This window comes from Schistocerca cancellata, chromosome 5 (assembly GCF_023864275.1).
Source record: "Schistocerca cancellata isolate TAMUIC-IGC-003103 chromosome 5, iqSchCanc2.1, whole genome shotgun sequence".
Taxonomy (NCBI): Eukaryota; Metazoa; Arthropoda; class Insecta; order Orthoptera; family Acrididae; genus Schistocerca; species Schistocerca cancellata.
The window spans coordinates 577,600,657-577,627,658 of NC_064630.1; the positions used below are offsets into that span (position 1 = coordinate 577,600,657).

A 27,002-nucleotide genomic window follows, 5' to 3' on the forward strand; every position below is an offset into this window, starting at 1 on the left:
TCTACCCAAACTAAGCAGGTTGATGTTGCACTCAGCAAAATTTTGAAAGTTACTAGACCAGTTAAACATTATCATGTGGTTGTAATTACACTGCCAACAATTTAGTGGAATATGATACCTGCAAAGAGAGAATGAAGCCCTCCACATCAGTATAACACTGGCCTTATGGCATTTGACTAGCTGAAACAATCAGAAGAATTAGTCTCTGGCCAATTCAAAAATTTGGAAACCTCTCAACAAACTGTAAACAGAAACAAGAAGATCAAAAGTAAATCTTGTAGAATGTGGATACACAGTACAGTCTGACGCATGTGATTGCAGTGACGTCTAGTCTTCCAAACACATGTATTCCTGCCTTGAGTGCCTCATCCAGTGCAATCTCGAGGACCTCTTGTCAGCAATACCCAATCAGTGGGCATTGCTCACTTCTGAAACAAATTAGTCTATCTAATGCACTCTCTTTTGTGCCGGCCGGTGTGGCCGAGCGGTTCTAGGCGCTTCAGTCTGGAACCGCGCGACCGCTACGGTCGCAGGTTCGAATCCTGCCTCGGGCACGGATGTGTGTGATGTCCTTAGGTTAGTGAGGTTTAAGTAGTTCTAAGTCTAGGGGACTGATGAGCTCAGATGTTAAGTCCCATAGTGCTCAGAGCCATTTGAACCATATTGAACACTCTTTTGTAATATATAATTTGCAGTATGTAATTTGTTTTTTAAGTATCGTAAGTGTAGAACAGTAATGTCAAAAGGAGAGCAGGCACATCGAAGGAAAAAAAAGGAAAAAAAAACTGCTGCTAGATATTATTAGCTGTTGAAGTAAGTTCTTCATCAGGCATAGACAAAACAAAAGACATGCACTTTCACACATCCAAAACACACACACACACACACACACACACACACACACACACATGCTCATTGTCATCTATGATCACTAAGGCTCGATTGTGTCTGAAGTGGGTGGCAGTCTTTGCTGGGGTGATAGTTGGGGTACAGAAATGGCATGAGGGAGAGAAGGGGAGGGGTAACAAGATAAGGGTGGGGAAATATGCTACTGCTACCTTTGGGAGTGTGGGGGTAGGATTGTGGGGCTGCTGGGAGGGCTAAAAGGAGATGAAAGAACTAGAAGAATGGAAATAACTATCCAGGTGCACTGGCGTGTGTGGGCTGGGATGGTGACCAGTCACGGCCAGGCCTTGGCAACTGGGGATGATTGTGTGTGTGTGTGTGTGTGTGTGTGTGTGTGTGTTTTGTTTTGTTTTGTTTTGTTTTGTCGTGTCTTGTCTTGTCTACGTCTAATGAAGCACTTACTCCAGTACCTAACGATATCTAGCAGCCTTTTTTCGGTGTGCTTGTCTGCCATTCAACTCCTCCTCCAGGTGGTGAGTAGCAATGTTTACGTTTCATATTGTTGTTATTCCATCCAAGATGTGGCATTGTTTGATGTTGATAAGTGTATAACAGTTCTATTGCCATAATGTGTAGTTCTGTTTTATTTTTTAAACTTGTAATTTGATGGTTCTGAGATGAATAAATATTGTTATAGGATCTGAATCTGCAACTTTTGAACTACATAACTGAAAAAGCAGGTCCTGGAGGTGCCAAGTGGGCATGGCTTAGGCTTGGATTACATCACCAGGATCAAGGTAACATTGATGAGGCTATTAACTGCCTACAGTCTGCTGTACGTGCCGACCTGTGTGACAGGTAAGATGAAGGTTGTCTTCTTTTAACTAATTTCAAGTGAGTAATTTCTTTTACAACATTAAAGATTGATTTTATGCTAATTGCAACATAATAATATTAATTATTATTATTATTATTATTATTATTATTATTTTAAATTTTGTGGTAATAGGTACTGGAATGTTTTTCATGTTGTGAGGGAATTGAGGTTGTGGTACTCCAATTCAACAGGAGTTTATTCTTTAGCTTATGCATCATCAGTGGTATCATCTTCAGACTAAAACAGTAAAATGTTTAATTTTCTGTTGTATTTGTTGCATTACAAAGCCACAGAGTACTTTTTTTCGGAAAACTTTTTCTTGCGTGCTGTAACAGTTCATTAGCTTGAAAACATTAGTTTCAGGAACATATAATGAAGGCTTTCACAACCAGTTGTCTTAGTTGCTGATGAATCTTCTGGGTTGTAGGGTCGTAGGCTGTGAAATCCTTTTGTTCGTAACATTTCATCCAGCCCCCTTTTTTCCATGATATTGAAGTCACTGTCTGATGTCTGGCCAAACAGTAGGCAAAACTCAGTACAACCACAAGCACTTCTGAACAAAACATTAGGAATTAGGAAGAATCTCATGGACTATGACCATATAACCTGGAAGATTCATTAGCAACTATTACATTTGATCAGTTAACCAAGTAGGTTTCCTGTAACAAACAACTTAGTGATATTAATTTTACTTTTTAATATTTTTTAAAAAAAAGATTCAATACTAATTTATTTTTCTGTTTTCACATATTTAAGCCATTGTTGGGAGAGTTTAGCTGATGCTTATTATGCAAGAGGATCATATAATGCAGCACTAAAATGTTATGAACATGTTCAGGAGCTGTCTCCTGATGCCTTGTATCCAGCATATCAAATTGCTTCTGTAAAACAAGTAAGCTGGATTTACTTTTTCCTAGAAATGATACTGTCATGTTGGTGCATTAGTTTAATTATTCATAACACTAATAATTGCACTTTTATTTAAATGTAACATACTATATACATGTAACTTACTATGGCTTATCTCATCTCTATTCCAGCTTGTAGGCTCCTTTGTTGAATCTGTGAGTGACTACAGAGCTGTGGTTGCTACCAATCCAAAGTATGTACCTGCACTTAAAGGACTGGGTGAAACCTGTTTGCTGTTGGCAAGATCGTACGCATCACAGAAGCTTATTGGTCGTTGTAAGGATTCCTGTCAGGAGGCAGTTGATGCCCTCTCTAGGTAAACACTATTTTCTTTCCTGTTGGAAAACATACATTGAAACCTACAGTTATGGGTAAAGGGATGTAAGGTGAAAGGTTAGGGCCCGTGTACCGTCATGTGTCATTTCCTGTTACTACCTTATTGACCTCTGAAACAGGTAGGCATTTGGTAATCACAATTTCGATTAACAACAACACAGATTGAGTAAGATATCAGATCTCAGTAATAGAACTTGAATAATAAGAGTTTATGAAATAGCTCTTAATTTAGTTAGAAAGAAACAGGCAGTTCTTCAATAACAACAGTTTCAGCTAAGTAGAATTGCCAAATAGAAAATAGGCAAGCCTTCAATAATAACAGCTTTAGTTAAGTAAAATTATCAAATGAAAGTAGCCATGCCTTCTTTAATAACAGCTTCAGTTAAGCAAAATTACCAAATAGAAAACAGACAGGCCTTCATTGATAACAGCTTCAGTTAAGCAAAATTATCAAATGCATTTGAATGCCTCCTCAGCAGGGGTGCATCAAGAGGCTTATACACAAGGAGCACAACACTACACCAAATAGGAAGACCAAGAAAGGTTAAAATGAGAGAACTCGCCTTCCGAGGCCCTTTTTGTTGGGTACAGACCGGAAAAAGAAATATTAACACAGCAAGGTTAATTACGTGAAAGCAACACTAACTAGCCAAATGATATGCCCACATCACTGTAAGATACAACCAGTACAATGATGGCGAAATGCCCGAAGGAAAACTAGGCTGCCAAACCCAATTAAATAGCCTCAGTAATTGTAAATTTTGAGACCCAGGCACCTCCTAAACCTATATTGTCGCAGAAGAAGCTGAGTAGCACAGTCATTGTGGTATAGTGGTTATGATACTAAACTGTTGCATGGAGGTTCGTGAGTGCAAAACTCACCTGGACTGTACGAATTTAATTTCTATATTCGGTTCGAGTACATTCTAGAAGTATCCACAAATGTCAAGCAGCATTGTACTGGAATGTTCTGTAGCTGTATATATACTGTATATGTTCTGGCTGGAGGCAGTTCGCTCCGTGCTCTTGTATGTGCATGTGCTGAATAAACCTTCATTAAGTCATGTTAGTGTTCGTCATTCGTCATTCGTGTAATTACACCGTCTTCTATGTGACATTATCCTGGTGGAGACGCTGAGTATTGGAACTTCTGATAGTGCACATTATCAACGACACAGTGCCTCCCTATTAGGCCACGACAGAGCCGCCGTTTATGTAGCGAGAAACCAGAGTTCGAGCCATATTCAACAGATTGCAATCTACCAGAGACAGAAGAAGAAGAGGATGTTACGATGACAGCAATGGTGTGCCACCACATGAGACATCCTTCTGGGTTCTCTGGTGACAATGGCCAAGATCCAAACAAGAGGCTGAAGGTATATGAGTGTATAGCCAAATTTAACAAATGGGATGACACCATATGTTTGGCTAACGCATTTTTCTACTTGACGGGCACTACCAAGCAGTGGTATGAGAACAACGAGGAGAAGTTCACAAGCTGGGAAGTATTCCAGGTGGAACTGCACAATTATTTCGGCGACACACAGAGACAGAAGTGCAAGGCTGAAGATAAATTAAAGTGCAGGGCACAGCGTTCAGGAGAAACTGCAGCATCCTACATTCAAGACGTCTTGGAGCTGTGTAAAATAGTGGATTCTAGAATGAAAGAGGAAGACAAGGTTGCACATATCATGAAGGGCATTGCTGAGGACATGTATCAAGCCTTACTCCTTAAGGAAGTTTCAACAGCAGACGACTTCATAAAATGGTGCCAATATATCGAGACAATGCATCAAAAAAAGAATTACACACAAGAAGTTTGAATGGCTTCCAAACATCACATCGATGTCTGTGATGGAGGAAGCAACTGATTTCAGAAGTGTTCTTCGTCATATAATGAGAGAGAAAGTTCAGAAGGCACTTGGATTGCACGGCGAGCAAAAAATCAAGACGCTTAAAGAGGTCATAAGGGAGGAAGTGGAACAGACATTAAACCCAATCTCTCGTCCTTCATTTCTCTTTAAAACAATGAAAAAGTCGAGACCCAGGCAAAGTTACGTTCCTACAATGCTGCATGAGGAACCTGTTTGGGCACCAAGGAAGACTGACGTCTGGAGGACCCAGGATAACCAACCAGTGTGTTTCCACTGTGGATGACTGGGACATGAGGTGCACTATTGTCAAGAAAGGCGGCTGAAATTTGATGACGCCCACACCAGAAGACAGCAGACCGATCTTAGCCGACGCCAGCTCCGGTATGACGAAGATGAACAAGAAGATGTGGGTACAGTAAGACATTGGTCACCATCGCCGCAAGCTAGCCGCTGGAGAGGACACTTGCCAACATGCCAATCAAGGTCTCCATCGGCATTTGAAGCTCCAGCCAATCACCTAGCTGCCGTAACCTGGAAAACTAAAGGGTGCGACCTTCCTTGGAGGTGAGGCCGCTGAGGAGAAAAATCCTCCACCGTCAATCACTACAAAAATGATAGGAAACTACATCGATATCCTCATGGATGGCTGACCAGCCCCAGCTCTTGTGGACTCTTGAGCATCATATTCAGTCATTTCGGAGAAGTACCGTCGCCAGTTGCAAAAAATCATTCGTTGACAGCAAAACATCTCTGCTGAAGGTGGCTAATGGGAAATATGTAAAACCTACAGGAAGATGTACCATTCATGTGGGTATAACTGGCCCTACACAACCTGTAGAATTCATTGTCTTACAAGAGTGTAGTCATGACGCCATTCTCGGTTGGGACTTTTTGAAAGCTTCTCAGGCAATTATTGATTGTGGTCACTTGAAGATTATGCTAGACGAGATGAGAGACTGTGGACAGGAAGATGCGCATCCGAGTATGTGGAGACTGTGTGTGCTGGATGAAGTGATCATTCCTGCAGTCAGTGCTAGAAAGGTAACTGTCTCATGTCATGCCATGCATCAATCCATGGATCTTGTAGTGGAATGTAAGAGAAGCATACCACTGCAGAATAACTTGGTCATCCCAGCCTCTATCGTCTCGTTTAAGAATGGATTCGGTGAATTGTGGATAGTTAACTGTCACCGAGAACCACAGATCATTCCAAGATGCATGTACATAGCAAACACTGACCCATTAATTGAAGAACAGCTGAGCATCATAGAAACCTCCCATGCTGAGTTTGTGGGCGAAATTAACAGTACCACTACGAGACAAGATCTTCTAGCTCGACTATCACCAGATCTCACTAAGGAACAACAGAAAAAGCTACTTGCCATTCTTCACAAGTTCTCAGAGTGCTTAAATCCACAGGTGAAGAGCAAATTAGACAAATCAACAGTGAAGGACTAGATTAGCACTGAAGACCATCAACCAGTAAGCCAGAGAGCATACCATGTGTCATCAACGGAACATCAAATAATTCGTGATAAAGTAGAAAAAATGATGAAGAATGACATCATTCAGCCTTCACAGAGCCCATGGTAGTCACCAGTGGTTCTCGTCAGGAAGGAGGATGGCAGTTAGCGCTTTTGTGTTGATTACAGGAAGCTTAATAAGATAACTATAAAGTACATTTACCCTCTTCCACGTATTGACAATACACTAAATTGTCTGAAGGGGGCAAGTTTTTCTCAACCATGGATATGTACTCAGGATACTGACAAATCGAAGTAGATGAGGCTGATCGTGAGAAAACTGCATTCATCACCCCTGAGGGCGTGTATGAGTTTAAGGTAATGGTGTTTGGTTTGTGTAATGCACCAGCAACTTTTGAACGGATGATGGATAATCTTCTATGTCACCTGAAGTGGACAATGTGTCTTTTCTTTATATTAAACACCACTACACATTGATCTTGCCAAAAGCCGAGAAGCGATTCTTCTTAGTGTTTTAGCTCTCAGGGGCATTCTGGGATGCTCAGTGGGGCACTCTGGGATGCTCTCTGGGTCACTTTCTAATGTTCTCTGGGCCTCTTTTTGATGCTCTCTGTTGTCTCTCTTATTATATATCGTTAAGTTTTTGACTTTATTTATTCCATTTTATTTTATTGTTTAGTATAAAGTTGCCAAGCATCCTTATCTGTCTCGTGAGATTTTTTTTTTTTTTTTTTTTTTTTTTTTAAGTCTACCTCTATTTTAGCTAAATGCTTATCTTTTAAATCTAATTATTTGTTCTCTATTATTTATTATCAATCTATGGGTTGCAGGGGTTACGACCCCTGGGGAGGTGGGTGGGTGTTTCTGCATGGCTGTATTGACTTAGCCGCTGCAGCTCCATAATAGCGGGTGACCTTGAACGGGACTTAGCCGCAGCACGAGGCGCCGCGCACATTACAGTGTTCTCAGAGACATTTGATGAACATATAAAAAGACTGAAGGCCTTTCTTAAGTGTCTCCAACAAGGCGGACTGAAACTTAATCAAGAAAGTGTCTCTTTGGAGCTAAAGAAATCAAAATACTTTGACACCTTGCGTCAACCGAAAGTGTGCGGCCAGACCCAGAAAAGTTGAGATTTATAATGGAATTTCCTATTCCTAAAAGTATTAGAGATGTGAGTAGCTTCCTCAGATTATGTTCTTATTACCATTGATTTATCAAAGACTTTTGTATCAAAGCCAGGCCACTCCAAGAGTTGGTAAAAGCTGATGCTAAATTTATCTGGGGCGGTGCTCAACAAGATTCTTTTGATGTGCTGCGAAAAGCTCTGATGCCTGACCCTGTACTTGGTATATATGATGAGAGAGCACCTACAGACATACACAAAGGTGCCAGTGGGTATGGGATCGGTGCTGTTCTGGTGCAAATTTCGAATGGAAAAGAGAAGGTTATAGCCTGTGCTTCTAGGACACTTACAAAAGCAGAGAAACTACTCAACTACAGAAAGAGAATGTCTTGCTGTGATCTGGGCCATGTACAAATTTCGACAGTATCTCTGTGGAAGGCCATTCACAGTTGTTACAGACTTTGTTGGCTGACAGGTCTTAAGGATCCAACAGGATGACTCGCCAGGTGGGCACTACGTCTTCAAGAGTATGACATTACCATAGTGTACAAAAGTGGAAGAAAACACCAAGATGCCAACTGTCTCTCAAGAAACCCTGTGCTAGACCATCAAGATTTTGATGAAGATAGTGACTGTCTCGCTGCACTCCAGGATCTCTCTGCTGAGCAGGACGACGACACCAAGATACTTCAAATTATGCTTGCCTTAAATTGGTCAGAAGATATGAATGAACAATTTAATGTAGTTAATGGTTACTTTGCAAGAAAAACTTTGATCCGTTTGGAAAGAGGTGGCTACTAGTAATTCCTAAACACATGTGCTTAGATGTCCTACAGAAATTCCGTGACACACCTGAGGCCGGGCATTTAGGATTTGTTAAGACAAACAATAGAATCCGCAAGAGATTTTTCTGGCCAGGTTTATTTAGGAGTGTCCGTCACTATGTGTCGCACTGTTGAGAGTGCCAGAGGAGAAAGACAGTCCCTCAGAAACCACCTGGCCAACTCATACCAGCCGTAACGCCTTTCCAGCGTCTTGGGATTGACCTCCTTGGGCGATTTCCAATGTCTGCTAGTGGCAATAGACGGATTATTGTTTCCACTGACTATCTGACACGCTATGCCATTACAAAAGCCGTAAAAACAGCCGAAGCATTCAAGGTAGCCAAATTCATCGTGGAAGACATTTTATTAAAACACGGTGCCCCAAGGTCATTAATTACAGATCGAGGGAAAGTTTTTCAATCAAATCTTGTGACAGAGATAAACCGCCGTTGCAACATTACTCATCACATGACGACTACCTACCATCTGCAAACTAGCAGGTTAACTGAACGCCTTGGTCGACATGCTATCAGTGTTCGTCAATGTTGAGCAGAGCAACTGGAATGAGGTGCTACCTTTAATGATGTTTGCCTACAACACCGCCAAATAAAACACCACAAGATTTACGCCATTTTTCCTGGTGCATGTGCATGAAGCGACTACGACGATGGACACTGTGTTTCCGTTACATCCTGATGACGTGGACGACAACTACATTGGCCAGGTGTTAACCAGAGCTGAGGAAGCTCGGCAGTTAGCTTGACTCTGCACGCTGCAGGCTCAAGAAAATTTACGCCGAAGGTATGATGCAAGCCACCACCCTGTTGTTTACCAGCCCGGAGACCTCATCTGGATCTTCACTCCTGTTTGGAAGGTTGGTCTCTTTGAGAAGCTCCTCAGGCACCACTTTGGACCTTATAAGGTTGTAAGACAGTTGTCTGATGTTACTTACGAAGTTGAAGTTTTCGACCCAAACACAAGACGACGAAAGATCAGAGATACGGTCCATGTCGTTTGAATTAAGCCCCACAAGGATCCTGCAACCCAGGGTAAATTCGAAGCTCCAGCGACAGGCAACAAATGGAAAAGTGACGAAGATCGTAGAGGCAAAAGAAGTTCTAAGAACATCACCACCAGAGCGAGCATCAGTCATCGGGTATCAGTATGCAGGATCAATGACTTGTTCCCAGACTAGGAGGACATAACACCGAGACGCTTTTCTCTTAAGGAGGGAGCAATGTCGCAGAAGAAGCTGAGTAGCACAGTCACTGTGGTGTAGTGGTTATGATACTAAACTGTTGCACGGAGGCTCGTGAGTTCAAAACTCAACTGGAATGTACAATTTTAATTTCTATATTCAGTTCGAATACATTCTAGAAGTATCAACAAATGTCAAGCATCATTGTACTGGAATGTTCTGTAGCTGTGTATATACTGTATGTGTTCTGGTCGGAGGCAGTTCGCTCTGCACTCTTGTGTGTGCAGGTGCTGAATAAACCTTTGTTACATGAAGTTAGTGTTCATCATTCATCTAATTACATGATCATACACATAACAATATAATTAACAGAGCAATGTCATCTGCAATGCCGAAAGGTATCTCGAAACCGGCATCCGGCCGTATTTCAAGAGAAGGCATCCGGACGCAACATGAAGAAACACAGTATCGCCACGACTCAGGAAACAGGAAAAGCAAACAGCAGCTCCATTTCAAGGAGCCAAGTGGTGGTGAAATAGGTCAGCTAAGAAACTGAACACAACAGACCTATAGGTGCCATTAAGAAAATAACATTTAAGACCAATCGAAGCTGAAACTTGTTGGTTCCAAAGGGAGCCCAGAATTTTCAATACAACAAAACTGACTTCAACTTTTGCATTGATTTGTCATGCCCCAAAGTTGGCTAGCCAGGCTTCACACGAACACGGCACTCAGAGTCAGCCATGGATTCAAATCGGCACAAAAATATGCCCGGCAACAACTCGCCGGACTCTGTGCCCAAGAAGCTGGCCCAAGTGCCCACCTTATTCACTGGGGGACCTCTCACCCTGTCCTCCTCGCTCCGTTACCACTCCCCAACTCCACACCCCAAGACACCCCGTCCCCATCACCAACCTTGAACAAAGATCTTAGTGGCCTCAAACCAGAGGAAAATCACATGACAGATCAAGCTAGTGGTGCTAGGAATTTGAAAGGCAATGCTAACAATCCTGCCATGGCTCATATGTTATTCACCAAATGAAAAGGTACAAAAGAAAATAGAAAGTAGTTCTCAGAACAACAGATAGGATGTATCCAACACTGGAAAAAATTCTCAATTAGCATATTAAAGCTTTAAACAATGACCATGTTTTGACTGACTCCAGAAATTGTTGCTCATCTGCTAAAGACGAAGCGTTGTTGATGTAGCCATCCTTCCATGTCTCTCACTGATATGCTCAAGTTTTCTATCATAAGATGAACAGTGAATAGCTGAATAAAGAAATTCGGAGTATATCCTTGTCAAATTTCACCTTTTTAAAAACTTTAAATTGCGTGGCCCATAAAATCAAAAGTTTCTCTCTCTCTCTCTCTCTCTCTCTCTCTCTCTCTCTCTCTCTCTCTCTCACCACCAATGTTGTTGATATTTGCCTTTCACACTCATCCCAGTCTCTTCTTCATATATATCTGACTTTTCACATGGAAGTTGAAATGTCTCAAAGTTTTGGAATTGGCCTGAAACTTTTTACTGTGTTATTCTTATTTTAGATGACATTTCTGAATATTTCCTAGTGAGCAGAGAGTTGTCCTAGTATTATTTGATGCTTTTATCACTTAACTTGTACAGATTCAGCTGAAGCAGATTTAAGCTGACATAAGTGGAACCTCAATTTTACATTTTCCGATTGTACGTTTTTCACGATTCTACACCATAATTTCGTAGCTCCCGTGAAAAGTCCATAAAATCAATGCTAAAAATTCCCTGATTTTACATTTCTTCCTAGTAAGGTTTACCTCAATTCTAAGTTCTTACTCGGCGTCCATTTTCTTCCTATTGACATTTGATGTGACTGTATGAATTATAAGTGGCACAAAAGACAGATGGTCCCCACCATGGGTGGTTGTGGAGTTAAGAGAATATTTTAGGCTGTTGTGGAGATGTGAGAGAGGAAATGCTGACGTAATCCACGATTGGTGTTGCCAGCAAAACTTGGAACATTTAGCTTCACTGCACAATTATTATACAACTAATGTTATGTTGCAGCAGTAATGGAAAAACAAGACAGTCAAGGCGAAGTGTTCTGAACTGAGTCAATATATGATGAAGGGGCTGAGATGTCATCTTTTCTTGTGGCACTTGTAACTTAGTCTCATGTTTTTGCATGTATTTCTATGTACTGTATTCAGCAACAGTATAAGTGTCAATAATAATTCAAATAATAATTCAAACACTGAGTCTCAAAGAATCTGATTGGTCATAATTGAGGAAATGTTGCCCAATTCTAGCTAATGAACTCTTATTGGCTGGTGACTTGTTAAGTCACCCAATAGCCAGCGCAGCCACCACACCACTCCACACTAATGCACATAAAATGAGCTTATCTACTGGATGTGTGGAAAGGGGGAGTGGCCCTTCAGTGACGGGATTGGAGTTAGGGGTGAAAGCATTTTCTGATGTGCTGAAAATATACTTTTCATGTAAATGATGTCCTTTGACTGAGATGTTACATGGAAATACACTGAAGCCCCAAAGAAAGGTATAGGCATGCATATTCAAATACAGAGATTTGTGAGCAGGCAGAAAACGGCACTGCAGTCAGCGATGCCTATATAAGACAAGTGTTTTGTGCAGTTGTTAGATAGATTACTGCTGCTACAATGTCAGGTTATCAAGATTTAAGTGAGTTTGAACGTGGTGTTATACTTGACGCACGAGCGATGGGCCACAGCGTCTCCAAGGTAGCGATGAAATGGGGATTTTCCCATGTGACCATTTCTTGAGTGCTTTGTGAATATCAGGGATCCGGTTAAAACATCAAATCCCTGACATCACTGTGGCCAGAAAAAGATTCTGCAAGAATGGGACCAACGACAACTGAAGAGAGTCGTTCGACGTGACGGAAGTGCAACCTTTCCATAAGTTGCTGCAGATTTCAGTGTTCGGCCATCAGCAAGTGTCAATGTGCAAATCATTCAACAAAACATCATTGACATGGTCATTTGGAGGCAAAGGCCCACTCGTGTGCTCTTGATGACTGCACGCTGCCTCGCCTGGACCTGTCAACACTGACATTGGACTGTTGATGAGTGGAAACATGTTGCCTGCTCAGATGAGCAGATGGACATGTATGGGTATGGAGAAAACCTCATGAATCCATGGACCCTGCATATCAGCAGAGAACTGTTCAAGCTAGTGGAGGCTCTGTAATGGTGTGGGGCATGTGCAGTTGGAGTGATATGGGACCCCTGATACATCTAGATACGACTCGTGACAGGTGAGACGTACATAAGCATCCTGTCTGATCATCTGCATCCATTCATGTCCATTTTGTATTCCAACAGACTTGGGCAATTCCTGCAGGCTGATGTGACACCCCATATATCCAGAATTACTACAGAGTGGCTCCAGGAACACTCTTCTGAATTTAAACACTTCCGCTGGCCACCAAAGTCACAGACATGAACATTATGGAGCATATCTGGGATGCCTTGCAACGTGCTGTTAAGAAGAGATATCCACACCCTCATACTCTTACAGATTTATGGACCGCCCTGCAGGATTCATGGTATCATTTCCTCCAGAACTACTTCAGACATTAGTCAAGTCCTGCCACGTAGTGTTGCAGCACTTGTACCAGGCAGGTGTACCAGTTTCTTTGGATCTTCAGTGTAGAAGACAGGTTTTGCGATAGCACATGTTAAAGACTTCCGTGTTTATATCTGACATGATACAGTTGCAGCTACTACGTACACAACTCACATGTATGCTTTCCACCACATGCCGTAAATCATAAAGGGTGGCAGCAGTGACAGAGGGCATGAAGTGAAACTGTAGCACCTGAGCCTTCTTTCAAATTTACCTTTTACACAATGTACAGAAATTCACCGAGCTGACTTGTAATAAGCTTGTAACATCAGTTGGGGAAGTAAACTCATTTTTTCAAGTCTCTGTTTCTCTCATCAAGCCTAAAACAAAACTTTAACAGTGGTCAGCATATGAAGTGCGGCTCATAAGAAAAGTATTAAACAATAACAGCAAAGGTGACAAAGTATGTCATTAAGCAGATATCTGCATTTATGCATACGGTTGAACCATTTATTTCCTGTAATGTTTTTGGTTTAATTCAACATGTTCCTCAATTTTGCTTTATTCTGGATGAGGACAAAGGATGATCTCTCAAAAACCCATGTTTTGAACATATAATTTGTAGTCGTAACAGCTCAATTACCTTGTACCCAGATACAAGTTTCAATTTTTTGATGAGTTTTTACTTGCTGTTACAAATGTGTGATTTTTTGAGAACTGGTGAAATTTATTACCACAAATTATTGTATAAACATTTTATTGTACATTTAATTTCCTTCACTTAGACAGATTTTATGCAAATTATTGGAGAGTATTGTGATATTTAATCATATAAGGCAATTACATTTGTTTTTGCTAATTTTTTGTATATATCTTTATATATTTTCATCATTTCTGCATTTTCCTCAATTTTGTGTTTTTTAAGTCTGGACCACACGAAAATGTAAAATGGGGGTTTCACGGTAGTAACAGTCTCAAGTGTGTAAGCGCACGAGCACGCGCACACCCGCATGCGCTCGCGCGCACACACCCGCATGCGCTCGCGAGCACACACCCACATGCGCGCCCGCGCATACACACACCCGCATGCGTGCGCGCACACCCGCACGCGCGCCCGCGCATACACACACACACACACACACACACACACACACACACTCTTTACACTACTGTAGGTCTGCAAACTGAGGACCAACCAGCCAAAACCCATTCTTTCTACCGTACTACATTACAAGAAGCAACTACAGAGTGTTTTATAAAGTTATACCAGCTCTTCAATGGCACACCTTATGAATCACTGGTAACAATGTGCAAACACGCTTGGGAGGGTGTTTATTTTTCACAGAGTACTTTAACACTACACAGAATGCAGATATTAGTTATTACTAATACTAGTGCACATAAGGCATATGGACTCATTCTGTGTAAATCTCTGCACGATGTTCTACACAGCTAGAGGGGAAATTGATTCTTAAGGATGATGTATGGCAGTTGTATCATTCTTCCAGGAAAGGCAACCTGTTATGCCATGAGTGGTGCTCACTTTTCAGTTTAGACAGACTATACCTCCACAACATTTCCTGCCCAGTTCTCGTATGCAAGTAGGCAACATAACTTCACTGAGCTCATATTTAATAGTGGAGTTATTTTTTGTGTACTTACTTAAGTTGTTCAGTGAGCTTTTATGTAAAATATGTTCCTACATAACAAACAATGCCTGAGGAGCATTTAATTTGGAAATGTAATGTCAGTGACCTATGTAGTATTGGTGGGAAAGGGACTGGGTTGGTAAATGTGGCACATTCTTGCCGCCGGTCATTGACAGCATATTGTAAAGCAATTGAACCATATTGTAATCACTTCATGGTGAATTAATGAGTGACAAGAAAGTAACTGCACTTCTCTCGCTATTATGTGTGTTACTGATGGAGCACATAAATCTCTCCCATTTGCAAAGTGCTGACACTCTAAGATGGGCTGCAATGAGTGGATCCACTTACCATACATCCTCAGTATATCTTACAAATGGTTCTGAATATCATGCTGTGAAAAATGTTCCAGCCACTAGTAGTGGAGACAGTGAAATTCACATTGTCAAATACTTATTGACAGTATGTTACACTTGTGCAGCCTTTAGAGTGTGCTAGATAGTGACAGCTCCAGCTGTCACTATTATTTAGACAATAGATCACTTAACAACTGAAAATAACTATTAACTTAATAAATTGAAAATATCTTCACTATTGAAACATGAGATCAGTGAATTTATTTTGTCTACTCACATAAGAGAATTGGACAGGAAATGTAGAGGAGATACAGTCTGTATGTAGACTGAAAACTGAGCAGCACTTGCGATAGGGGAGATGCCTTTCTCTGAAGAACACTACATTTGCTGTATAGAATGACCGAGAATCAGCTTCCCCTTCAGCAGTGTAGAACAATTTGCAAAGATTTTAGTAGGTGATCGTCATATGTGTTACTTGTGTGTATGTATTGTATGTAGTGTTAATACACTTCGTGGAAAATAAACACCACCAGCATGTTTGTGCACTGTGTCACCAGTGATTCATAAGGTGCACTGCAAAGAGGTCAGTATAACTTTGTGAAATACAGCATGTTGCAGGGCATCCCAGATATGCTCCATAATGTTCATGTCTGGGGGGTTTGGTGACCAGCAGAAGTGTTTAAACTCTGAAGAAAGTTCCTGTAGTCACTCTGTAGCAATTCTGTTCTGGATGTGTGGGGTGTTGCATTGTCCTCCTGGAATTTCCCAACTCCATTGGAATGCACAATGGACATGAATGGATGCATGTTACCAGACATATTAATGGAAATAAGCCTCCTGACTCCACATGTAACAAGACAAAAGAATCATATAGAAGGTGTAACATAAACGATGTGCAGAACAACTGATGTGAATGGAATGGTACAAACTAAAACAACATAGTGAGGGTGAGTCAGTGCTGCTCCACGCGTGGATAGGCAGGCCTAGTCAGTAGGTGACATGGCGGAGACTGTCCTATGTGCATCTTCTGGCCTCTAGTGGAGGGCCTGCGCTGATACAGTCGGCAATTGATTTAAGTACACATGTGCACCGACTCTACACTTGGCATGCTCACATTCACACGCACTAGTACTAGAATACAGCACAGTGCAAGGCATTCACTTGCATAAACACATTCTGGTTTCAGTGCTATGTTCTAATGCATGATTTTTGTATTTCTCAATGTACACTTAATTATTGTAATAATTATATTTTTTCCATAAGCCTTTTTAATTTTGTGTATTCTTTCGTATTTGGCAGATTTTTGTCTCCCATTGAACTACCTCTCACACACACTTGAACTTTTTTCAACCTTTTCTATTTTACCAATGTCTCTCCGTAAAAACTTTGGTGCATTTATGTTAGTGATAAAATTGGTTTTATCTGCAGAGATTTGTAAACCTTCTTTATTGGCTATCACTTTCAGGAGACCAGTTTACTTCTGCACTTCTTGGTTTTGAAGATGCTACACAAGTCATGGGCACATTCCAGGTTGCTTACTTCAATGTACCTTTCTTTCTTCATGGTTTTATTGGTGATATTTGATACGCTTTTAATTTCTCTACTTCACATCTCACAATATTTTTAATACACAGCTGATGAGGAGATAAGCCATCACCTCATCTTACACCAGTAAGGGCTTAGAAATTTTGCCTATGACCTTAATTTTTGTGAACTGTGTCTGGAAGCATTTCACAGACTAGATCTGCCAATTTAATTTTAGCACCACATTCTTGGATTACTTTGTCTACAGTTCTATTATCGATAGTGAAATGTCTTCTTAAAATCCACAAGTGTTGCAAGTATGTCTGTGAGATCAATGGTCTGTGACTGATTATAGATTTTAAATTGATTATCTGTTGTGAGCAGGATTTGCCTTTTCTGAAGACCCTCTGATATTTATCTAATTGTTACCAAGAGTTTTTACTGTTTTGTACAGTGGAATTTTTGAAAATAATGTATATTCAACTGGGAAGAGAGATACTCCTCTATACTTATTGAAGTCTTTATTGCCTTTCTTATAACAGATGTATTAGTGTGCCTTCCCAGAAAAATCTTTTCTGTTTTCCACATTTTTTCAAAAACTGTTTGCAGATGTTTTATAATCTTTGTTTGTGACCATTTCAGAAGTTCAGCTGATACGGAATCTTCCTCATTGACATTATTATTTTTTTCAGAGATTTAATTGTTTATCTGAGTTCTTCAGTGGCTTGTGGTGTATATTGTTCTTGATTCTCACAAATGATTGAGAAATCTAATTTATGACGAAGTTCTGGGATGTTTAACAATTTATCAGAATATTTTGCAAGTATTTCATGATTTTCATTGTTATGTAAGCCATCTCTACCTCTTTCAGTCTTGAAGAAAATGCTTATCAGCCTTTTTATTTATTCTTGAAGGTCTGATATAAATATCGGAATTATTATTTTTGAAGATTTCTTGTGTTTCAGTAAGTTGATGTTTCTCAAATTATGTTTGGATTACCCATATTATCCTAGATGTCTCTTTTCTTTGTTGTTTAAATTGATCATAGCATTCAGTGTTCAAAAACTTTTCCATTCTCTCCATTTTTCTGATCTTGCAGTTAGTGATTTTTCACATCTTTAATTCTGCCATTATTTTTTTGTTTCTGGCAAACCCAAGTGTCCTCGGTGAATTTTTTTATATTCATTCTGCTGTGGTCTAAGGCATATTGCTGTGTCTAAAGTTCATCTTTGAATATTGGAGACATCATCAGAGCCTATGAAGATCCAGAGATCAGTTTGAAACTTGAATTCAAAAAGCCAAACTTTTTATATGTAGCTACACAATGGTGAGGTTGTGACATTATCAGACCACTGCCTAAGTTCGTGGAGTCGCACTAATACGTGTTATGGAGCTTGTAGTATGGAAGAGATAGTGCTGTTTATGTCACATAGCACTAAGGCTAATTATTTTCAGTCCTTCTTTCCATTAAAGTTTCAATTTGCTTCTGAGTTCCTGTGGCCTCTTTTGCATAGTAATGATTGGATTTTGATAAAACCATAGTATCAAAGAAATGAATTTGGAGGTTCCCTGATCTCAGTGCATGATCTGATCCTTGTTTCACAGGCACAATTGCTGTTGTGTTCCTTAAGCGACGTGTTGATGCTTTTTTTTGTAGTTACTATGTATATTTGACCTATTATGCAAGGGAGTTTATACAGGGTGTTTACAAATGAATATCGGGGTTTTAACGCTTTATAATATTTATTAATCTTACAGTTATAAATGATATGTCAAATGAAAGAGCAACTCAAACAGTTTTACCAAGAACCTTATAAATGTTCAATGTGAGCACCATTTGTCACATGGCACACATCAAGTCTATAGCAGAGTTCTTCCTAAATGTTGATAAGTGTGTCTTCAGTGGTTGTAGCAGCAGCTGCTTCAATCCATCTTCTTAATTCAGGAAGGTCTGCTGGTAGTGGAGGCACGTACACACGATCCTTGATGAAGCCCCAAAGGAAAAAATCGCATGGCGTTAGGTTGGGCGAACGTGGAGGCCATGCAAAGCATGCCCTGTCATTGGGCCCCTTGCAGCCTATACAGTGCTTGGGTACAGTGAAATTCAACCAATCGCGTACTGCGCTATGCAAGTGCGGTGGTGCACCATCTTGCTGGAAAATGAAGTTCTCTGGCTCATCTTCTTCGAACTGAGGGAAGAGCCATTGCTCTAGTGTATGAAGGTAAGAAGTGCCAGTTACAGTAGGTGCACCAAAAAAGAAAGACCCATAAATCTTTCGCCGGGATTTTGGCACAAAAAATAGTCACTTTAGGGGAATCTCATTGCATTTGTACCACCTCATGAGGATTTTGTGAGCCACAGATGCACGCATTTGTGAGTGTTAATATGTCTACTAAGGTGAAAGGTCGATTCATCACTGAAGACAACATGATCCAGAAAATCTTCTTCGTCATGAAACAACATTTTGTTTGCGAAGTTGGCATGGAATCCATGGTCTAACAGCTTTAGAGCCTGTAATAACTGTAAATGGTAAGGACATAGTTGTATGTGTTTTCTTAAAACTTTCCAAACAGTCAACACGAGAACTTGTAATTCACGACAAGCCTTCTGGACTGATTTCTTCGGGCTACAACTCTCTCTCTCTCTCTCTCTCTCTCTCTCTCTCACACACACACACACACACACACACACACACACACACACACACACACACACACACTCAACAGTCTCTTCACTAACTCTTGGTCATCCTGTACTCTTCTCTTTATGAAGGCAGCCGGTATCTTCAAACTGATGGTACCATCTACAAATGTTATTATCACTTGGAGGATCACAACCGAACTTCAGCTGGAACGAAAGTTGCACAGTAACTACAGATTCGGTCTTTGCAAACTGCAAAACACAAAACGCTTTCTGTTCACAAGTCACCATCTTTGCTACTATTGCTGTCCTGCAGATTGTAGTGGAAACATGCGTGCTGCGCATGGGCACTGGTGCCAAACACATCTGTTTGAGTTGCTCCTTCATGTGACATATCATTTATAACTGTAAGTTTAATTTAATAAATATTATAATGCGTTAAAACCCCAATATTCATTTATAAACACCCTGTATACTCTTGCAGTGGCAAGTGGCTGGTGTGAATCCTTTGCAATGTTCAAATATTCACTCACATTTTGTGGTGATTTAAACACAGGGCCAATATTGTGTCGTCGTAGTATTATGCTGGTGTGATCTGTGACCTTTTTTTTTTTTTTTTTATGAAATGTAGGCAAACCTACCCTTAGTGGGTTCTCTTTCACTAGAACTCCAGATCTTTTAGGATTGTGTGCCATATTTATCTCTGTCAGAGTAGCCATTTCTTCTTAAAGTAGTTCTTAAATGATTGGGCTCTCCCTCAGAGTAAAGTGATTCACAAATTCTTTTATCCCTGTCCACCAGTTTTTTGATCACTCTTCTTTTAGTAAGCAGAAGAGCTCTGTCTTAGGTGCACTGTCTCTTTCTCACGCATGTAAATGACCTTCTGTGTAATACACAACAAGTAGAATTATTTGTTTTTGCAGATGACACTAATATTGTAACCATTCCAAACATACATACAGCAACAGAACAAATGGTAAATAATGTTGTTAAAAGTACTGTTGAAGTGGTTTTCTGAAAATATTCTCCCTCTCAATTTCAAAAAGCGCAACATACACTATAACCTTGTTTTTACATTTCCACACTTTACATGTTCCCTCATTTTACATTGATTTTTGTCAGTCCCAGCAGAAGTCCTATTCTCTCAGTACAATGCTTTCTCACCATTAATGATTCCGTGTTACAACATTTTAAGTTTTCTTTGATGTTATCATGACCTGTAACATTGATTTTCGTACAGATTTTTTCAAGACGTGCATCAAATTCCTGCTCAAATTCAGCCTTGGAACAAAGCAGAAAACACAGATCAGATGCAAAGTTTACACAATGAGCAAGATTTTTGTCGTTGGTGTGTTGGGTCGTGGCCACCTGTATAATAGGTTCATAGTGCTTGGAATAGAGGGAAAGTATCATAAGTCACTGCCTTAATGATCATGATCTGACAATAGTGACTCAAGTAGCAACCTTCTTTGTACTCATTGTGTTGTATTACAACAGCTTTAATTTAATTTCAGTCATTATTCAAATAAGCACTGCTTTTGAAGATGGCCGTCTCTATAATGGGCTTTCACAAATCATTGTTACTTCCATGTGAAATATACTAATCCATTCTAGGCACGCAGTCTTCAGGCATAAAAATCCCTCCTGAAGATGCTCCTTAACATGACAACAATTTCCGCCCTCATTCTCACTGAGGATGTCCCTGAATTGAGTGACCTCCTTGTCTGCAACAAACTATAATTCTCATGCCTATTGTTGTGTGTTTACGAAGACTGCCAACTTTTGTTATTTTAACCAATATTGTGTTAATAGTTTTATAATGATTATCAATTAAAAGTTTCTTGAATGTCATTGTAATGTGGTTTCATGAAAGACTTTCTCTTCAGTGTTTCAGATTTTTTTAAAACAGGCAAAATTTAAATTGCTTTAGTGTCATAGTTTGAACAGTATAAAGAAAGTGGCAGTAATTTTTCCATTTTATGTGTTATATTTCCTATGCTTCCCTGTAGTTTATATTTTCATACATTTTACACTTTTTGGGGTCAGCCTGTTGAAAAGTGTAAACAGGGGGTTTTACTGTATTCAGTTCCACACTACCCCAGTGGTAAGTGTAACACATGGTGAAGAAATGACAACTTCGGTGCAAACTTCAAATATTTTATATGTCCATGCGTGCACAACATGCGCACACACACACATGCACATGTTTGAACTCTTAAACAGCTGAGATCAGCTACATTAGCACTACACCAATTGTTTCAAATATTGAGGAGAGACAAATCAGTAAGTTTACATATTTTGAATATTTACATTCAACAATGTCATATAGAAAAATTTTCTGGGATAACTAATCTTTAAGAAAGTATGTCTTCATAGTTCAAAAACGTGCTGTAGCAATAATGTGTGGTGCTCTCTCATAATCATCTAGTAGACATCTGTTTTGATCACTGCTTCACAGCATATTTTTGTGATGTTTGTTGTAAATAACCTATAACAGTTCCAAAGGAACAATGATGTATTACAATGCAAGAAGAAACAAATGACATTCATTATTTCATATTAAGGTTGTGTTTAATACAAAAAGAGGCTCACAATGCTTCCACAAAAAGTATTGTTCAGTTATCAGATTATATAAAAGTCTGACAAACAGCAAACTGAAAAATTTTCTCTTCAACAATTACTTCTATTATATAGAAGAATGTCAATTTATGTAGTATGGTAAGAGTGGTAGATTGGAATTAATAATTCACATCTATATTTTATTTATTTATTTATTTTTTTAAGTTAACTGTTGGCATGGTCGCCATATTTACATATGAATGTTAATATAGATTTAAGATGATTCATTCCACATCATTATGATTAATTGCACAACTGATCCATGGAATATAAAAAAAGAATTATTTGTTGCCTTGAGTGAATTTTCTGTTCTGTACTCTTTCTCTCTCTGTTATTAGAATGAAAGATTTGAAGACAGTACTAGTCACTTCAAATTTCCATCCACTAACATTATTTCTATATTCTTTATCATGATTCTGTTCTCAGAGCTGTAGAAGAAAGAAGAAATTTGGCTTGTCTTTGGAAGCTGTTGGGAGATGTATTCAATCTAATACAAGGCTTTCCAGAAGAGCTTGCTACACTTCGGGTTCAGTCATGGCTTGCTCAGACAGAACCAACTGCTAATCTTGAGGAAGGAGTAAAATATTTAAGCAAAGAAGAAGTGTTACAGCTTGGAGCTCGGTAATTACTTTGAATTCTTAAGAATCTTTTGTTTGAACTTTTTGCAGATGAAACATATTTTGTTGTCTTACACAAATAACCATACTTCATTAAACATAATTGATGATCTATTGTGATTACGTATTCTGCTTGAATTTTCTTGTCTGAAAAAGAGTGCTGAAATTTCACATTGTTAGCCGATCATTAAAATAAAGCCTTTGCATATTCAACAGTTTTACCCGCAGTGTAATGTTTCAAAACCTCCTGATTGAGACTGTGTATCAGACTGGGACTCCGTCCCAGACCCTAGCTTTCTGCATTGCACTTGCTTAAAGCTTCAATCCCTCAGGTGATTTTTTAACAGATCTGAAAAGATTTATTCTGGAAACAATTCCAATTTTGTACCATCCTTTATCTTCAGTGAGCTCAGCCAGTAATATATGCAGCTTAACTCCTGGAGTTTGCGAAGCAGGAGATAGCCAAGAGCAGATTAAAGGAGTAAGGAAACAGGCACATACCAAATGTGTGGCTAATGTAAACGTGTGGCTGCTTTTTGTGTTGGCATTTTTTGTGTCTGATTATATGTTAATAACAATTACCCTGTTTGCAGATACTGTTAACAGTTTACACATTCATCTTGTAGGTCGTCAATATTCTGCTGTCTGCCACAGCTCTTTTAAAAGCTAATGATGAATTATTTTTAAAGTTCCCCTTAGTTCTGTTAAATGGCACTGTATTTGTTAATTATTCTTTTATGACAACTGTAATTGTCATCTAAATGTGCTACTTTAATGAACTCTATCTGCAAAACAGGTTGGGAAAAAATAGTAAGTATGCTGCCACATTTTCATTTCCATCACTGAAAAGCTTTGTGGATTGAGTCTATCATCTATGTAGGTGACTAGATGATGTTGTTTTGGTCATCAGCCCACAGACTAGTTTGATGCAGCTCTCCATCCTGTGCAAAATTCTTCATTTCCGAGTAACTACTGCAACCTACATCCTTCTGAATCTGCTTAGTGTATTCATCCCTTGGTCGCCCTCTACAATTTTTACCATCCACACTTTCCTCCAGTACTAATTTGGTGATCCCTTGATGCCTCAGAATGTGTCCTACCAACCAATCCCTTCTTCTAATCAAGTTGTGCCAGAAATTCCTCTTCTCCCCAATTCTATTCCGTACTTTCTCATTAGTTACATGATCGACCCATCTAATCTTCGCATTCTTCTGTAGCACCACATTTCGAAAGCTTCTATTCTCTTCTTGTCTAAACTATTTATCGTCCATGTTTGACTTCCTAATACCTAAATCTATACTCAGTGTTAACAAATTTCTCTTCTTCAGAAACGCTTTCCTTGCCATAGCCAGTCTACATTTTATATCCTCTCTACTTCGACGATGATCAGTTATTTTGCACCCCAAATAGCAAAACTCATTTACTACTTTAAGTGTCTCATTTCCTAATCTAATTCCCTCAGCATCACCTGATTTAATTCGACTACATTACATTGTCCTCATTTTGCTTTTGTTGATGTTCATCTTATATCCTCCTTTCAAGACACCATCCATTCCATTGATCTGCTCTTCCAAGCCCTCTGTCTCTGACAGAATTACAATGTCATCGGCAAACCTCAAAGTTTTTATTTCGTCACTGTGGATTTTAATTTCTACTCCAAATTTTTCTTTCGTTTCCTTTACTGCTTGCTCAATATGCAGGTTGAATAACATCGGGGATAGGCTACAACCCTGTGTCACCCCCTTCCCAACCACTGCTTCCCTTTCATGCCCCTCGACTCATTTTCAACATTTTCAAAAGCTTTCTCAAAGTCTACAAATGCTAGAAATGTAAGTTTGCCTTTCCTTAATCTGTCTTCTAAGATAAGTTGTACGGTCAGTATTGCCTCACGTGTTCCAACATTTCTGTGGAATCCAAACTGATCTTCCACAAGGTCAGCTTCTACCAGTTTTTCTGTTTGTCTGTAAAGAATTCGTGTTAGTATTTTGCAGCTGTGAGTAATTAAACTGATAGTTTGGTAATTTTGACACCTGTCAACACCTGCTTTCATAGAGATGGGAATTATTATAATCTTCTTGAAGTCTGAGGGTATTTCACCTGTCTCATACATCTTGCTGCTGGATTTTTGTCATGGCTGGCTCTTGCAAGGCTGTCAGTAGTTCTAAAGGAATGTTGTCTGCTCCTGGGGCCTTGTTTTGACTTGGGTTTTTCAGTGCTCTGTCAAATTCTTCACACAGTATCATGTCTCCCATTTCACTTTCATCTATGTCCTCTACCATTTCCATAATATTGCCCTCAAGTACATGGCCCTTCCTTTCTACTTTTCCTTTTTTGCTTATAAATGGTTTTTCATCTGAGCTCTTGATATTCACACAGGTGGTTCTCTTTTCTCCAAAGGTCTCTTTAATTTCCCTGTAGGCAGCATCTATTTTAGCATTAATGATATGTGCCTCTACATCCTTACATTTGTCCTCTAGCCATCCCTGCTTAGCCATTTTGCACTTTCTGTCGATCTTATTTTTCAGATGTTTGTATTCCTTTTTGCCTGCTTCATTTACTGCATTTTTATATTTTCTCCTTTGATCAATTAAATTCAGTATGTCTTCTGTTATCCAAAGATTTATACTAGCTCTCTTCTTTTTACCTACTTGATCCTCTGCTGCCTTCACTGTTTCATCTCTCAAAGCTACCCATTCTTCTTCTACTGTATTTCTTTTCCTCGTTCTTGTCAATCGTTCCCTAATGCTCTCTCTGAAACTCTCTATAACATCCAGTTCTTTCAGTTTATCCAGGTCCCATCTCCTTAAATTGCTACCTTTTTGCAGTTTCTTCAGTTTTAATCTACAGTTTACAACCAATAAATATGGGTCAGAGCCCACATTTGCCCTTGGATATGTCTTAAAATTTGAAACCTGGTTCCTAAATCTCTGTCTTACCATTACATAATCTATCTGAAGCCTTGCAGTGTCTCCAGGCCTCTTCCACATATACAACCTTCTTTCATGATTCTTAAACCAAGTGTTAGCTATGATCCAGTTAAGCTCTGTGCAGAATTCTACCAGGCAGCTTCCTCTTTCATTCCTTACCTCCGTTCTATACTCACCTACTATTTTTCTTTCTCTTCCTTTTCCTACTATCGAATTCCAGTGTCCCATGACTACTAAGTTTTCATCTGCCTTCACTACCTGAATAATTTCTTTTATCGCATCATACATTTCTTCAATCTCTTCATTATCTGAGGAGCTATTTGGCATACAAATTTGCACTACTGTGGTAGGCATGAGCTTCGTGTCTATCTTGGCTGCAATAATGCGTTCACTATGCTGTTCATAGTAGCTTACCCAAGCTCCTATTTTTTTAAATGTATTGTTAAACCTACTCCTGCATTATCCCTATTTGATTTTGTATTTATAACCCTGTAGTCACCTGACCACAAGTCTTGTCCCTCCTGCCACCGAACTTCACTAATTCCCACTATATCTAACTTGAACCTATCCATTTCCCTTTTTAAATTTTCTAATCTACCTGCCCGATTAAGGGATCTGCCATTCCGCACTCCGATCCATAGAACGCCAGTTTTCTTTCTCTTGATATTGATGTCCTCCTGAGTAATCCGTGCCTGGAGATCTGAATGGGGGACTTTTCTTACCTCCATATTATTTTATCCAAGAGGGCACCATCATCATTTAGCCATAAAGTAGAGCTGCATGCCCTCGGGGAAAAATTACAGCTGTAGTTTCCCCTTGCTTTCAGCCGTTTGCAGTACCAGCACAGCTAGACCATTTTGGTTAATGTTACAAGGCCAGATCAGTCAATCATCCAGACTGTTGCCCCTGCAGCTACTGAAAAGGCTGCTGCCCCTCTTCAGGAACCACACATTTGTCTGGCCTCTCAACAGATACCCCTCCGTTGTGGTTTCACCTATGGTACAGTGGTACAGCTATCTGTATCACTGTGGCACACAAACCTCCCAATCAATGGCAAGGTCCGTGGTTCATGGATGGGATGGGGGGGGGGGGGGGGGGGGAGGTAACTGGATACTGTACTGTTATTATTGGGAGGAGGGTGGTAAATGCTCACTACATTCATAGCATTTCCTAAGCCACATGCATTGTTCCTCCCATTTACCATTAAACATCAAAAGAGGAATTCTTTTCTGTACCTCAAGCTCACAACAGAAAAACAAAAATACTCGACAAAGTGTCTACCAGCACTAAAAAAGCAATGGAAAAGTCATTTTATCATACATTATTTTGCTGTGTTGTGGTGATTATTATATTGCACACTTCGAAAGTGCAGCAGGCAACCACTTAAGTTTGTCTTTGCAAGCCACCATTAGATTAGATTACATTCAGTTTTCGTTCCTTAGACCCAAAAATGAGATGACTTTCGAGGGTGTGGAATAGCTTGGGGCCTCAAGCTGAGAGGAGTGCCAGAGTTGCTCAAACTAAATTTTCTATACAGGACATACCACTGTATTACAATTAGTACCAACCACTTGGGGTGCCATGGATGTCCAAGTGCAAGATTTGTATA

General features: G+C 39.7%; 1 protein-coding gene across 1 annotated transcript in view; it reads left to right on the forward strand.

Annotated features, from left to right (window-relative positions):
* The window catches only part of LOC126187740 (tetratricopeptide repeat protein 37), a 165,851-nt gene that overhangs the window by 70,963 nt on the left and 67,886 nt on the right, over positions 1-27,002 (forward strand). The window contains exons 9-12 of the mRNA XM_049928990.1: positions 1,544-1,704; positions 2,480-2,615; positions 2,764-2,948; positions 22,276-22,470. Coding sequence (XP_049784947.1) covers positions 1,544-1,704; positions 2,480-2,615; positions 2,764-2,948; positions 22,276-22,470 — 677 coding nt within the window. The remainder of the gene's footprint in view (positions 1-1,543; positions 1,705-2,479; positions 2,616-2,763; positions 2,949-22,275; positions 22,471-27,002) is intronic.